Consider the following 15340-nt stretch of genomic DNA (forward strand, 5'->3'; position numbering starts at 1 on the left):
GGCGCTAGAACAAGGTCACTCCTGCCTCATTGCCAAGGGAACAGTTTGCCGTTCTTCAAGGCTTGTGATTAGGGAGCAACACATTCCTACACCTTCCAGTTCTAGGAGATAGGATATCGCCATTAATTATAATTATTATGTTAATTTGATAGGTATGTAAATGTTTGTATGAATGATCAAGATACTTAAACATATACAAAGCTTTAAATAGTGAATATTATGATTTGCCACTAAACTATGCACAGTAGATGACAAAACACTGTTCTTTCTTAGGCAGGAGGAAGTACAGGTTTATTGATGGACTTAGCAGCTAATGAAAAGGCAGTTCATGCAGATTTCTTTAATGGTAAGGATATTCAACACATTTCAGTTCCAGTGCTACTTTATTTTTATATTTATTTAGTTATTAATAGTTTAGTAGGTTTACAGTATTTAGTGCTAGAAATTAACAACCAGAATCATTAGTTTGGGAAGCAAGAATAGCCAAGACAAGCCTACCTTAGATTTTATCTTGAGTAATGTAGCATTACAGCTTCTGCCGTATTTGAGATAAACCTGCTTTTGGGTTATTGTGTTCTTTACATGTCTTGAACTTCAGTTTTTGAATGGAAAAATTACATTTTGTGATATTTCAGTTTGTACTTTGTCACATTTGTAATAATTAAATCACATTAAATTGAAAACTGGGCAATGTATAAAAATTGCTTGCCTGCCTCCACCATCTCAAAATGAATTTATTTATCAGATTTGGTCATTCCAAATGAAATTGCCCAATCATACTTGCATGACTGACTCTGTGTTAGTAACTTTGACTAGTAGTATATGGAAATTGTGAACCAAGTTATTGTTTACAAGAGATTGTCTCATATATCAGTACCTCAAATCCTTTACATGGTAAAATGGATGGATGTTACTATTTTCAAGAATAGCCAGTTGCATAGTTGAGGAATAACATAACTTCGTATTTGGCCAGTTTTGGATAGGAAATACAATGTATGCCTGGGCAATACGCATTTTCCATGTTTGGTAAGTAATACAGCTTTGACAGCTAAACAGCAAAGAACTGACAGAAACCCATGGTATTACTAAAATTTGCTGTGGTAGAGGCATCATTGTCACGAACTATGGAAAATGGTTGATCTCAAAAATGTCTTGAGGCTATTTAGGGTTTCTGTCTGTGTCCAAAGTGTTTTTAAGTTTTTACGTCTGGTTAGTCAACCCATAAATTAAAGTGGTTTTACTTGGAATGACCCAGTTTTTTAGTGCATATGTCTTACAACTGAAAGAGTGACTGCATAGAGTAGAGCCAGGTACAAATGCCATGCAAGCATCTCCATAAAGTTCCCCCAGTGCATTTAAGTCAAGACATTGGAATAGCAAGGGGGTCTAACCTTGGACCTCTCCCAAACAGAGATTGTGAGTAATAGCAAATTGTATGGCAATATTCTCACATAAGCAAGTGTCCAACAAGGACTAGATTTCATTGACAAGGCTCATCTGCACCTGAAACCTTGACAAACTACAAACCCCAGATTTCAATGCACATCATAAAAAACCCAAAAGGTCTTAATAGAACAAAGGAGGTTCATCAGAAGCATACTGTGGTGAGATTACAGTGTATTCTTAGAAAAAGAAACATGGGAGTAGCAGACATAGCTATGATCTGAAACCCAGGGTCCTGAATCTGCAAAGCTCTTAAGCATGTGTGTCAAGTTCAGCTTGAATGAGTTGTATATTATCAACTAACGCCCCAATCCTGCCAAAATGTATATACATGAGACCAGTTACATGCTTAAAATTAAATTCTTAATTGTTTTGCTGAATAGGGGCAGAGTGCTCTGTACTTTGCAGGATTGAGCCCTCTTGAACACAGTGCTCAGCCAGTTGATTTCTAAAGAACTTCAGGGCTTGATCCTGCTCCCATTAAAGTAAGTGGCAAAACTCCCACTGAGTTCTCTGATGCAGGATAAGGGCCTCAGCTGACATCTTGGGTCTGTCTTTTTTTCCTCCTCTTTTCCTACAGTAAATTGCTTGCTGTAATTTTTTATACTTCAGATTAATTTAGTTTGTTTAAAATGTATGTGTCTTCAGTCCAGAGTGATGAAAAACTGTATGTAAATAGCATATGCACAGGTAATATATTAATTTTCTTTTGTTGTTTTCTGAATAGATTTTGAAGATCTTTTTGATGATGATGACATCCAGTGAAATTACTCTTCCAGCTATGCAATGCTAAGGTGTGGAATCCTCCTGTAGGATTGTCTTTTGTTTGTTTAAAAAAAAAAAAAAAAGAAGACTAAGCAGAGAGAATCGGTATGTTATCTCTGAAGAGCCATTGGAAACTAGAAGATTGGTAAAGATGACAGAAGAAAGGAGTTGCGATCTGTTATCACTAGGTTACGTGTAGATTTTCTTCAATTTTATTTGCTGATGTGCTTGTTGAATAAAATATGAACAAAATCTCTCCCCGGGATGTACTTTAAGTTTAATAGATGTTGTCATGCACTGAAATTCCCTGATGAGCCATAATTTTGTAAAATCATTCACCATTACTTTTATTTATTAGGCAAAGACAAATTGCAGGCTTTACCATCTGCTAGATGAGTTTTGTTTCTCGTTGTGTGGGATTAAGCTATCCAGTCTTTCTCTGAGTAAAACATTGAATATATTTGTGTTTTTACACATAGCGCTATGAAGGGAGTGTGTGTTTTTACAATTTCAGGTTTTAATATCCAATTTCTATAGCTGTTTTAGCTTCCATCCAGGACATTTTTTTTCAGTAACCATAAATACAGCAATAATGTAATCTTAAAATGCTAAAATGAAACACATTTTGTGATCCTAGATCACACTATAGGAGTATTGATTTAAAATACCCAGATCTATTTTAATGTTTGAAAATAAATTTCTCCTTCACTGATGTGCCAGAATATATTTTAATATTTTGTGTCTCTTGAAGCAGTTGATGTGCTCTTAACCATATTGAAGATTACAAAGTATGCTAAAGTGGACTGTTATCAGGCATACATTTTATTTCCCACCTCTTAGTACAATTTATAGTTAAGAAAAGCATGTGTTTTTGTGCCTGCTCCTCCCAGTGTTCAAATACTGAGTTTTACAATTAAGTTCAATGTACAATGGAAGTTTATAATTGGTATATGTGTTTTCATATTCAGGAATGCTACCCATTTGCTAATCTTAGATTTGACTATATTCCATAATTTCTCATCAGAAAAACTAATCTTTGACCGTGATCCTTATTCTGGACTAAATTATGTCCAGGCTGCTCTTTATAACTGCCCATTGCCTAATTGTAACCATGATTTTGACCCTAATTGTTGTATTTCACATTCCCACACTCTGACTAGGACAGTGCCCATTTTATTACAGTGAGACCTTGCTCTTTATATTTGCCCTTACTTGAGCAAAACTCTCACAGAGCTTGCTGTCTTTGTTTAAAAAAAAAAAAGTGAAGAGCTAGTGTCTTTGCCTTCCCTGGCTCCATTTGCATGTCTAAACAATGTAAGTTCAAATTCTCCTTTTGGCATCTCTTCTTTTATACTTTCTTCATTCTGACTTTACAGCTGACATTGATATTGCTGTCATTTCCTATCTGGCCTTTGTTGCTGGACACTTGGGCCCTACACATCTATTGACCTTCATTTCCTTTTCACATGTGACTCCTGTTTAAAAGATTTGAGGAGGTTGAACTAAAAGCCCCACACTTCCTAAATTTCACCTATACCACTGAGAAGTGCTGGTATTTTACCATACTGTATAATAAAGCTTCAGTTTACTCAACTCTGTCTTTCCAGCTTTTCACACATTATTCTGTGCATGGTTTGATTATTTTTATCTTGAAGTACTACTTCTGGGGTAATTCTGCATCACTGTACGTGCGCAGAATTCATGTCCCCTGCAGATTTCTTTGGTTCCCTGCAGAAAAAATGACTTTCTGACAGGAAAGCTGAAAGAGCACCACTCCCTAGCAGTGCAGATTCATCATTTCAGGAACCCGGAGCAACCAGCGGAGAGGTAGATCACCACGGGGGTAGAGACACCCCAGCCCGGGGCTCCTGCCCTGAGCCAAGATCAGCTGCTAGTCTCCTCTGGGCTGGAGGCAGGAGAGGACGGAACTTCCTCTTTCCCTGCAAGGAGTGGCTGGGGCTGTGTCATATCCACCCCTAGAAACTTCCCCTGCTTCTTGCCCCCATTGCTCCTCAACGGTGGGGAGAGGGGGTCACTATGGGGAGCTGCTCCCCCATCCACCCAGCCCCCCATACATCCAGACACCACATACCTAGACACCCCTGCCAAGCCTCACCCATTACATCCAGGACCCCCTAGCCTTCCATACCCAAACACCAACCCAATGAACCTCAACCCTTGCATCTGGAACCTCCCTTCACCCAGACCCTCTGCCTGTGAACACCCCCCCGCTTCCTCTTTCACTCAGATTCCCTGCCTCTGGACTCTCACCCCTGCATGCAGACCACTCCTCCCTGAACTCAAACCCCCACCCAGATGCACCACCCCCTGCACCACCCTGAGCCCCCACATCCAGACCCCCATGACTCCCAACTAGCTGCACCCAGGCCTCCACCCCACCAACCCACACTCAGCACCCAGGCCTATCTGCTGAGCACCCCCACACCCAGACCCCTCTGCTGAGCCCCAATCACCTTCACCTGGAAGCCCCTGCACAGTACCATTGCCCCTGCACCTGTAAACAACCCCAGCAAGCCTCTGCACATCCAAGTCCCTCCACACTGAGCTGCCTGCACCCAGATTGTCCCACATAGAATCCTCTCACCCAACACCTGAATCCCCCTCCCCCCAACTGGTCCCCTCTACATTTGGATCATGCCTGGTTGAGCGTGCCTGCCCCACACTTGGTGCAGAGGGGCAGGGCCCCATGGTTTTTATGGGGCAGGCCCAGGCCTTGTGCTGTCAAGGTCAGGTGCAGCCTCACTGCTGAGTCAGGGGGCGGGGGGTAGTGTGGAGTCTGCAGGGTGATCTCCCACCTTCGTACAGCCAGTGGCCTGTGCTCCCCATTGCCATACTGGAGCCTCTGCATTTATTTATTGACAAAACTTGCAGAATTTTAAAATATTGTGCACAGAATTTTTTAATTTTTTGGCGCAGAATGTCCTCACGTATAAAGTACTCCCTCTGTCTCTCTCCCTTTCCTTAGCTTATGTGTAGAGTCAGCTACTGTAAAATAAAGCTTGTCCTCTGAAAAGTCTTACGTGATGAAAATGGAGGAGAAATTTCTCTGGTTGCCACTTCTGTCATACTTCTACAGACATAGTAGGTTCCTTTGGATTATCACTTGCGCTGCGTGACAGGAACGTTCCAGCGTCTGCTCTGCACACTGTCACTGTAGTGTTTCTTTTAGCTAATGATGTTGCTAACAGTGTGTCTTCTCTTCTTCCTCTCTTGCACACACTGCTTAAAGATGAAGGGTCAAATCCTCTCCTCACTGAAAACAACAGCAAATCTCTCAGGGTATGTCTACACTGCACACGAATTAGGACCCAGGCTTGTGGATTCAGTGTTTCCAAACCCACGCTTGAGCATCGACATGGCATTGTGAATTTGGGCTTACAATTTCTGGAACTGGGTCTCGCATGTCCATGCTGCCCTACGCAGACCTGACTCAGGTCTGCAGCTTGAGCTGCATCCACACTGCAAAATAACAGGGCTTGGACCCGAGTCCAATCGGAACTTGAGGTCTGACCTGCTCCCTGCAGCAAGGTCCTAGGACCTGAGTCCTGAGTATTTGCTGACCCGCGTCAGACTGGTTTGTGTGTGGACGGAAGGGGGGCTTAGGCTTAAACCTGAGTCAGAGCCCAGGCTTAGGGTGTAGTGTAGATATACTCTCATTGACTTCAGTAGCTGCAGGTGTGTTAGTAGTAACCGCTGTTGCAACCATACTGATAGTCCAAGTGTTAGTTTACAGAATGTAACTAATTCCGGGTCTGATAAGGGATGCTAAATGTAAATGGCTGCTGGGTTGTAAGGAGGTAGCAGATATTGAGATGATGTGTGTGTGTGTGTGTGTGTGTGTGTGTGTGTGTGTGTGGCTGGCTGGCTGGCTGGCTATTGGGCCAGCTATTTTAGCCACTTGCTTCACCTAGGGAACTGTTGGCACCAGGTTCATCTGGATTGTGAAATTTTTCCTGATTTCTCATAGGAGATGCTTCTGAGGTTATTTTCTGTCTTTCTTGTATCAGCAAAGAGCTGTGGCATGTCTAGGTATTCTCATATTTGCACACACATGCTGTCAAAAAGCAGTGCATCCCACTATGTCAGTATACTAGTAGTAGTTAATCTGAATCACATGAATTGTCCACTATGGTTTCCAGCTCCTTCTCTATGGAACAACATGTTCAAAGATTAAAATCAAGAGCCGGCTTAAAGCTATCCAGGGCTTGAAACACATGCTATCTATACCTAGTCTCCTTTGTAAGCTGACTTTAGAGTGAAAATTTCTCGCTCCTATTAGGGTGAAAATGGAATACAGTTTCTGCTCTTCAGGAGGGTTATAGATTCTTCAGTGAAATTTCTCATCAGGAACTGTTTGGGTTCATTTGGGAATAATATTAAAAAGCATTGGTTAACTTAAGCACAGAATCACTTGATCCTCATACTGTCTCTAAGTGAACCCATGGTGAGGCTGTTTTCAGTCTAGTTCAGTGGTTCTCAAACTTTTGTCCTGGTGACCCCTTTCACATAGCAAACCTCTGAGTGCGACCCCCCCCCCCATAAATGAAAAACACTTTTTTATATTTAATATAATTATAAATGCTGGAGGCAAAGCGGGGTTTAGGGTGGAGGCTGACAGATTGTGCCCCCCAAGTAATAATCCCGTGACCCCCTGAGGGGTCCCGACCCCTGGTTTGAGAACCCCTGGTCTAGTTAGTCTGCAGGCAATTTCCTGTTGTCAGGAAATAATCATAGAGTCCAAGCCTGACCAACAGAGGTTGCTTTAAAAGGGCATTTTGTCTGCCTCAACCATTTCATTACCCAAGGCTTGAGTCTCTGTCTTGCACCTTGTGAAATTATTTACGGCAGTACAAACAAACTATCTGAATGAAAGGGTGAATCTGATTTGGTAGCATTTTACACTCATTTTGCACCAGTATAAACAGGGCCGGCTCCAGGGTTTTTGACGCCCCAAGCAGAGCAAAAAAAAAAAAAAGCCGCGATCATGATCTGTGGCGGCAATTCGGTGGGAGGTCCTTCGCTCCGAGCGGGAGTGAGGGACCGTCCGCCAAATTGCCGCCGAACAGCTGGACGTGCCGCCCCTCTCCGGAGTGGCCGCCCCAAGCACCTGCTTGGCAAGCTGGTGCCTGGAGCCGGCCCTGAGTATAAATGACTTTACAGGCTGCAGGGCCGTAGAAAGTCAGGCTTTCGGGCCCAGTCAGAGATACCGATTTCGATGGGAGTTAAGTGCCTTGATACCTTTGAGGATCTTGGCCTCAGTGTCCAAATAAAGGTCCTGCTCATCAAAAGACTTACGCAGGTGCTAAACTTTATGCACTGTGAATTATCCCATTGACTTCAAAGGAGCTACGCACGGGGCACATTCATCATGTACATAAGTCTAGGTCAGATTGGGTCCAAAGTGCTAGTGCTCTATAGCAGGATAGTGTAGTGCAGAGATAAAAACAAACCATTGCAAAGCACTAAATCCAGCTTGTCCTGTGATATGCCCCTTCCCAGGAATCTGATTTCTCACCTAATATATGTTGTGTTAGAGAAAAATGTAAATATGTATATAGTTCAAATTTAACAATTCCATTTCTATTAAAGAGACAAAAGAGCCAGGCTACATCTTGTCAAAGAATTGTGAGGATCTACTTGAAAGCAGCAGTTATAAGGCTACAAGGAGTTTGCTCTACTCTGTGTACAGTATTTCTGCAGTACCTCTTCTGAACTGACTACCAGCTTAGCAGGGGAACCTAAAGTTCCAGGGCTGTAGGCAAGCTCTCATAAGATTAATAAACAAGCTCTATTTTAGATCTGGCATGGTTTTTAGTTTTGTTTGGTTCCTTTGTGATGGAGTTAATATTTCTGAAGCTGACAAGAAAAGGCTGTGCCATAAATATTGCATATGAACAATGGAAATCCACAGTATTTTCTCAGTGAAGAAGGAATTGATCTGGATCAATATATTGAGGCTTGGCAGAATTTGACTTTTACTGTTTATAATTTTGATGGCTAATACCAGTGTTTACTTTTAATCGTTTTTTTAGGTTTTTATTGTTTTAAATTTTCATAGCTCTGTGAAATTATGGGGCTGGTGGGGGGTTGTCCAGCCAATTATTGAATGACAGTAGACATTGCTATTTAAAAAGTTAAAGCTTCATAAACTGTTAACATAAATTATCGATATGCCAAATGTATAAAGTAAATATCCTTATATCAACAAATTATATCTGTTTTTACTATTTGTTCTCTAATCCATTTGTAACAAGCCTAATTCAAAAGCCTAAATCACGGGATTTTAACTCAAGGATCTCAAGCAGCATTTTTCTTTTTCTGTATATTGTGATTACTATTGATTGAAATATTTTTTCATCGCTATGTGTGGGTACGGCAAAATGTATGTTTATCGACATTTACCTATGAAAATCTAACCCTTCCAAGCCTAAATATATCAATTGACTTAATCTAGCTTCCTCAGTCTGTGAGGAATCTGGTAATTACCTTCTCACACATTCTAAATACACATTTATTCAGCATATCAAAACACACACAGTGGCGCTATTCTTTGAAAATCCCAGTTATCAGGGAAGTGAGGTGAAATGTTCATGCAAAGTCAGGATTGTCCCTGGAAAAAACAGGTACAGTTTAGACTGAAGTTCTCTAAGCAGGGGAGGATTTGCAGAAAATACACCTCTACCCCGATATAACTCTGTCCTTAGGAGCCAAAAAATCTTACCCCGTTATAGGTGAAACTGCGTTATATTGAACTTGCTTTGATCTGCCGGAGTGTGCAGCCCTGCCCCCCGGAGCATTGCTTTACCACGTTATATCCAAATTCGTGTTATATCGGGTTGCGTTATATCGGGGTAGAGGTGTATGTGAGTATTTCTATTTTTCGTCTTCCAGGTTTGTAGTTTGTATAATTTATCTCACCTTTGCCAGGCAGCATTGTGAAAATTCCCTAAACACCACTGTAGCCCTGGGCCCCAGCTACAGACAAGGTGGGCAGAGCCTGACTTAGGGGCAAAGGGGCAGTGGTTTTTAAAAGCAGTTTTTAGTCCAGCAGGTTGGCAAATAGGCCCCTTGTGAAAAACGTGTTCCTTTTTAAAGTATTGAATTTCCCATTTAGAAAATGTCCAGCCAGCTCTCCTTTCAGCCACCTTCACCTTGGCCAGCTGCACATTGGTCCAAGGGATCCATACAGGAATTGTTGGGTGCAGGGAATCCCAAGCCACACTTATTTCCCTCTGGCAATGCCCCCAACACAGGCTGCAGGGAGGGGGGCAGTGTAGAAGCCCCCAGAACTTGCTCCTACACGGAGGTGATAGATCTATGACTGGCCACCTTTGCTATCTATAAGGCTGTTTTTCGCTAGTGGAGATGTGACACTTCATTGACAGACAGAACACAAACCTGTTTATTAAAATAGCTGCAGCAGGTGGGGAAACCATAGTAACATGGCTTAATGGGAACTACACTCTCCAGGAGCTGGAGAAAGCTGCGTGGGGGCCTGGATCCTGTACAGAAGCATACAACTTCACTGAGGCTAGCATTGTGCTTCCAGTGGATCCCATGGATCAGAGGCGACCTGGAGGAATGTCAGAGCTTGGAGCCAACCCCTGATTTCTTCCACAGGGTTTGGAGCAAGCTCCAAGTAAAAGAATTTGGAGAATTCTTTGAGCTGAATCTCTCAGAGATTTTGGGCCAGATCCTCAAAGGTATTTAAATGCCTAACTCCCATTGATTTCTATGGGAGTCAGGCACCTTAAATACCTCTGAGGATCTGGGCCCTCTGCCCTCCTTGCTCCCCTCCCATGGGGTTTACTGCAGGAGGCCACAATCGAGCCGAGGACCTGGAAGAGGAAGTGGAGGTGAGTTAGGGACATTTTTAATGTCTCCATTTCCCTATCTGTACAATAGGGTAACCCTTTCCCAGGCAAGAGGGTTAATTAGTTCATGTTGATCCAGTCCTTTGAACATGGAAAGTGCTATATCAGAACCAAGCATTATTCTGTGAATGGTGTTTGCATACTGAAAGGACCTGTAACCATGTGCTGCCCAGGTAATGCCTGGTTCAAACTCTGCTTACAATGGATGCCAATTAAAAATAAGTCCCTCCCATTTTCTATCGTTCCGGATGTATCAGGTTTAAAAATGGATGCTCTTACAGTTGAAATTAATGAATTGCTACAGGAGCAGGAGTCAGAACTTCCTGGGTCCATGTCCTATGAGTAGCTCCGACTGCCAAATAAATCACAGCTAAAGGGGAAGGCTCCAGGCATGGGACCCTGCTTCCCACCCTCCTTGTAAAAAGTGGCATTTTTCCCTTTTAGCTTGACTGCCCATTTGGTCACAACACTTTTCGGTGGCTGTTTTTAAGGATGGGTTGTGCTGCAGGGCAGCTGCCCTGAAAAGCACCCTAAGGCTCTGGGGAGCCATTAGTTGAACTGCACGCTTATTAGGAGTACGACGCCCACCGTACATAGGGATTGGGGCAGCAATTCGAAAATTTTTGCAAGAACACCTGCTGGGGCAAGATTAAAGCTATTGCAGTGGCAACCACTGAAAAATATCAAGGTCACACAGGGCATGAGAAGGAAGGAAAGCGCCAATAATCGCTTCTTCATTCTAGTGGGGAAACTACCTGTGAAAGTGCTTGTGCCTCTTGTAGAGGCCGCTCCTTTTCACTGATCATTACTGTCCCTCAATCAGCCCCAGCCAACCGCTGATCTCAGTAGTTATTTGGAATGGGAATAGGAGCTGTGCTACTTTGGAAATACTCTACAGTGAAAAGTCACTGCTGGTTTTCCTTTAAAACTTTTATAAAGGGACTGTAGACATGAAAGAAAACAAAGGGATTGGGATAAAGCCCTACGCTTAGCTAACGAACCATTGTATCTTTGTGTAGCAAATATATGTGAATGATTCATAGCTCATTTTTCATCATTTTAAAAATCTACAAAGAAATCCTGGATGGACCCTGCCTGGGTGGAATGTTGCCAGGTGTGGCCTGTCTCTATGCATCTTTGCTAGCTGGAGATATATTGCTAGTGGGCTCTCTGTCCAGGCAAGTTGCTGAGGCCCCAGTTTAGCAAAGCATTGAAGGATGTGCTGGGTTTCAAGCCTGTGAGCATTCCTGTAAAAGTAGTTCCACATCCAGGGAATACTCAGTTGCGGCACTTTTGCAATCCCTGCTGCTAGGGCCGGTGCAAGGACTGATCGGAGGTGAATTGTGGCTTTCCTATTTGGGGTGGCTGGAAGCTGTTTCAACCCCTGACAAAGAGTAGGGGATCCCTTGGACCCACTGTCATTGCCCTATTCACTGCTATGCCTTTCCTACATCTCCAGCCTTCTGTTCACTTCTTGCCAGTCTCTGACTGAGCCAGAAACTTCCTATCATGCCCCTGCACCAGTGGGCCCTTTAGTAGAAAAGCCTCCTGAGACCTTGTTATTCCTCAGAGGGCTTATATTTGCTCTACAGACTTTTTGTGCCCACACAGCCTGTACAAAGCAAGCTTGGGGGCAACAATGAATTGGGCACAGTGTTCATAAAACCTTTGGATGAAAAAGGGGCTACATAAAAGAAAAGTATTATTGGGACCAATGGCTTATTCTTGGACAAACTACCAAAATACACGGCAACAGGAGTGGAGATCTGTGACGTGGCAATAGTGTATCTGAAATATTTACTATACAGCATGCACAATCTGCAGTGTCAAGTGTAAAATACATATAAAATCATGCTAACTTGGGACCATAGGCAGAGATTTAGCCAGAACAGAAGCATCTTGATTAATTAGGAAAAGAACACCCTCGCTTCACCAACTCCCAGTTCCCCCATGCCACAGGCCTGGCATAGTGCACTATATGAGCCAGATTTTTAAATGATCTCAGCAGCACCCAGGAATTCTTAATGTGACACTTGTTGTGACCACTTTTAGGTGCTTAAATAGAAGCGGGCCCTCTAATGATTAATTTCTTTGCACCATCTAGTGGACATACAGGGTAATTGCACTCCAAACTACTGCATAGGGCACAGGTTCTTGAACCTTTTCATAGGGTAGACTGCATGTTAATACAGCAATTGTCCTGAAGAACATCTGCTCCTGCATCATTCAGACCACTTATTCTCACCTGCAATTGTGTTAGATTTCTGGGAAAGCTATTTTTGGTTGTATGAAGTATATTTTATAGCATTGTTACTTGCTGCAATTGTATTTTAAGTGTCTTATAACACTTATTTGGCAGAGAGCCCTTGATAAACATCAGAGGGGTAGCCGTGTTAGTCTAAATCTGTAAAAAGCAACAGAGGGTCCTGTGGCACCTTTAAGACTAACAGAAGTATTGGAGCATAAGCTTTCGTGGGTGAATGCCCACTTCATCAGACGCAAGTAATGGAAATTTCCAGAGGCAGGTATAAATCAGTATGGAGATAACGAGGTTAGTTCAATCAGGGAGGGTGAAGTGCTCTGCTAGCAGTTGAGGTGTGAACACCAAGGGAGGAGAAACTGCTTCTGTAGTTGGATAGGATCTTGTAGGTGATCTTCACCAAGCATTCTCAAAACTACGATACCCACACAAGGAAATAAAGAAACAAATCAACAGAGCCAGACGTGTACCCAGAAGCCTCCTGCTACAAGACAGGCCCAAAAAAGAAACCAACAAAACTCCACTGGCCATCACCTACAGTCCTCAGCTTAAACCTCTTCAACGCATCATCAGTGATCTACAACCCATCCTGGACAATGATCCCTCACTTTAACAGACCTTGGGCGGCAGGCCAGTCCTCGCCCACAGACAACCCGCCAACCTTAAGCATATTCTCACCAGCAACCACGCACCGCACCATAACAACTTTAACTCAGGAACCAACCCATGCAACAAACCTCGATGCCAACTCTGCCTACATATCTACACCAGCAACACCATCACAGGACCTAACCAGATCAGCTACAACATCACTGGCTCATTCGCCTGCACCAATGTTATATATGCCATCATGTGCCAGCAATGCCCCTCTGCTATGTACATTGGCCAAACTGGACCGTCACTACACAAGAGGATAAATGGACACAAGTCAGATATCGGAAATGGCAATATACAAAAACCTGTAGGAGAACACTTCAACCTCCCTAGCCACACAATAGCAGATGTAAAGGTAGCCATCTTACAGCAAAAAAACTTCAGGACCAGACTCCAAAGAGAAACTGCTGCGCTCCAGTTCATTTGCAAATTTGACACCATCAGATCAGGATTAAACGAAGACTGTGAATGGCTATCCAACTACAGAAGCAGTTTCTCCTCCCTTGGTGTTCACACCTCAACTGCTAGCAGAGCACCTCACCCTCCCTGATTGAACTAACCTCGTTATCTCCATACTGATTTATACCTGCCTCTGGAAATTTCCATTACTTGCGTCTGATGATGTGGGCATTCACCCACGGAAGCTTATGCTCCAATACTTCTGTTAGTCTTAAAGGTGCCACAGGACCCTCTGTTGCTTGATAAACATGACTACAGTGAAGAACCACATTGCAAATCGGAAACAATGCATTGTACAATAAGTCAGCAGAAATGTGTCATGAGGACGTGTGAATAAAGTATGTCTATTAGAAAAGGGGAGTATGGGAACAAATCAAATCCAATGAATTGTGTCATTCTAACCTGGACAGATGCATAGATGTTCGTTTAGGCAGAGCCGATGAGTAATTGTGGAGTACTTTTAAATTGAGTTAAATTTCTCACATTTTTGTATTAATTTTTAATAGAAAAATATATTTTTCTCTGTTCACAGTCTTCAGTATATACATAGTTAAGATTTTAGTCCAAACAGTTAAAGTTCAGCAAAATTATGAGCAACTGAAAACTGGGTTTTCTGAAAGAAAGTGTCAGGCAACCTTACCTATAGGCAGTGCTACCTGCACCGTCTTTTAGGGGTTTTATGCAGAGTTTCAGATGCAAATGATAGCCCTTGAATTAGGTAACAAAATGTTGATGTCTCTAACACTATTAAGCCCCAGGCCCAAGATGAAAAGTAAAATATTCAGTGACTGAATTAGAACTTGCAGAAAACAAGAGTTTAGGCCACTTGCTATAGCAATCACAATTTGATGTCTGTCTCTGAATTCACATTAGACAGACAAGGTGGGTGAGATAATGTTACCAGAAGAATTTGTATTCAGTTGCTCTGTGAATTTATCTAACCTGGTAATCAAGGTGAATTCCCTAAGGGAATTGCTAGGGAAGCAAGCTAGCTTTGCTGACCCTTGAAAGGACGGATACAGCCCTCCGATCAGGAATAGACAAGTAAGCAGTAATACTTTTTGAAACAGGAATAATATTTATTCAGAAGTAAATGGTTACAGTAAAAGAATAGAGAGATAAATTACAAGGATTACAACTAAAGAACGAAGCGGCGCGTCAAATAAAGGGACACATAACACTTCTCGGCTCTCTGTGAGCTGGGAGGTGAAAACATTATTCACTTAATACTTCACAACAATACTACCATTAAACTTTTCACTTTATAACATATAACAATATAGCCACTAAACATATAAGCTTTCAACATTAAATACTTAACACTAAACACTTAATACTATACATCCAGTAAGGACTGGCCAGGAAATTACTAGATGGGTAGGAGGAAGATCTCACTCAGACCACAGACATTCAGCTTTATTTACACTTGACAGGGCTGGCTCTAGGCACCAGCGCTCCAAGCATGTGCTTGGGGCAAAACTTTCCAAGGGGCGGCACTCCAGCCCCGCCCCCCCCCCCTTTTTTTCCTGGGGCACAAAAAGCCGGGAGCTGGCCCTAATGTTCCCTGTCAATTGAGGCTTTCAGGCTGCGCTGGAACTGATGCTGCAGTTCTGGCTGCAGTCGCTAGATGGCGCTCATGGCAGCCTGAGCCGCACAGGCTGGACTGCAGTTCAGGCTGCCCGGCCGCTGGAGAGCCGGAGCATCATCCCCGGAGCTGAGCCCAGCTGCGGCGGCAAAAGGGGCTCAGCTCCGGGGGATGATGCTCCGGCTCTCCAGCGGCCGGGCAGCCTGACCTGCAGCCCAGCCTGGGGGTGAGGAGCCGGGGAGGGGGGAGGGAAGTGGGGCCGGGATGCAGGGAGGGGGG

At 43.1% G+C, this 15340-nt stretch overlaps 1 protein-coding gene across 1 annotated transcript in view; it reads left to right on the forward strand.

The window, feature by feature from the left end:
* Nucleotides 1-2291, forward strand: part of COPS9 (COP9 signalosome subunit 9) — an 8785-nt gene extending 6494 nt beyond the window's left edge. Inside the window, exons 2-3 of the mRNA XM_034782100.1 lie at nt 274-346; nt 2171-2291. Coding sequence (XP_034637991.1) covers nt 274-346; nt 2171-2208 — 111 coding nt within the window. The 3' untranslated portion in view covers nt 2209-2291. The remainder of the gene's footprint in view (nt 1-273; nt 347-2170) is intronic.
* The last annotated feature ends 13049 nt before the right edge of the window (nt 2292-15340 follow it).

Source organism: Trachemys scripta, chromosome 9 (assembly GCF_013100865.1).
Source record: "Trachemys scripta elegans isolate TJP31775 chromosome 9, CAS_Tse_1.0, whole genome shotgun sequence".
NCBI classification, from domain to species: domain Eukaryota; kingdom Metazoa; phylum Chordata; order Testudines; family Emydidae; genus Trachemys; species Trachemys scripta.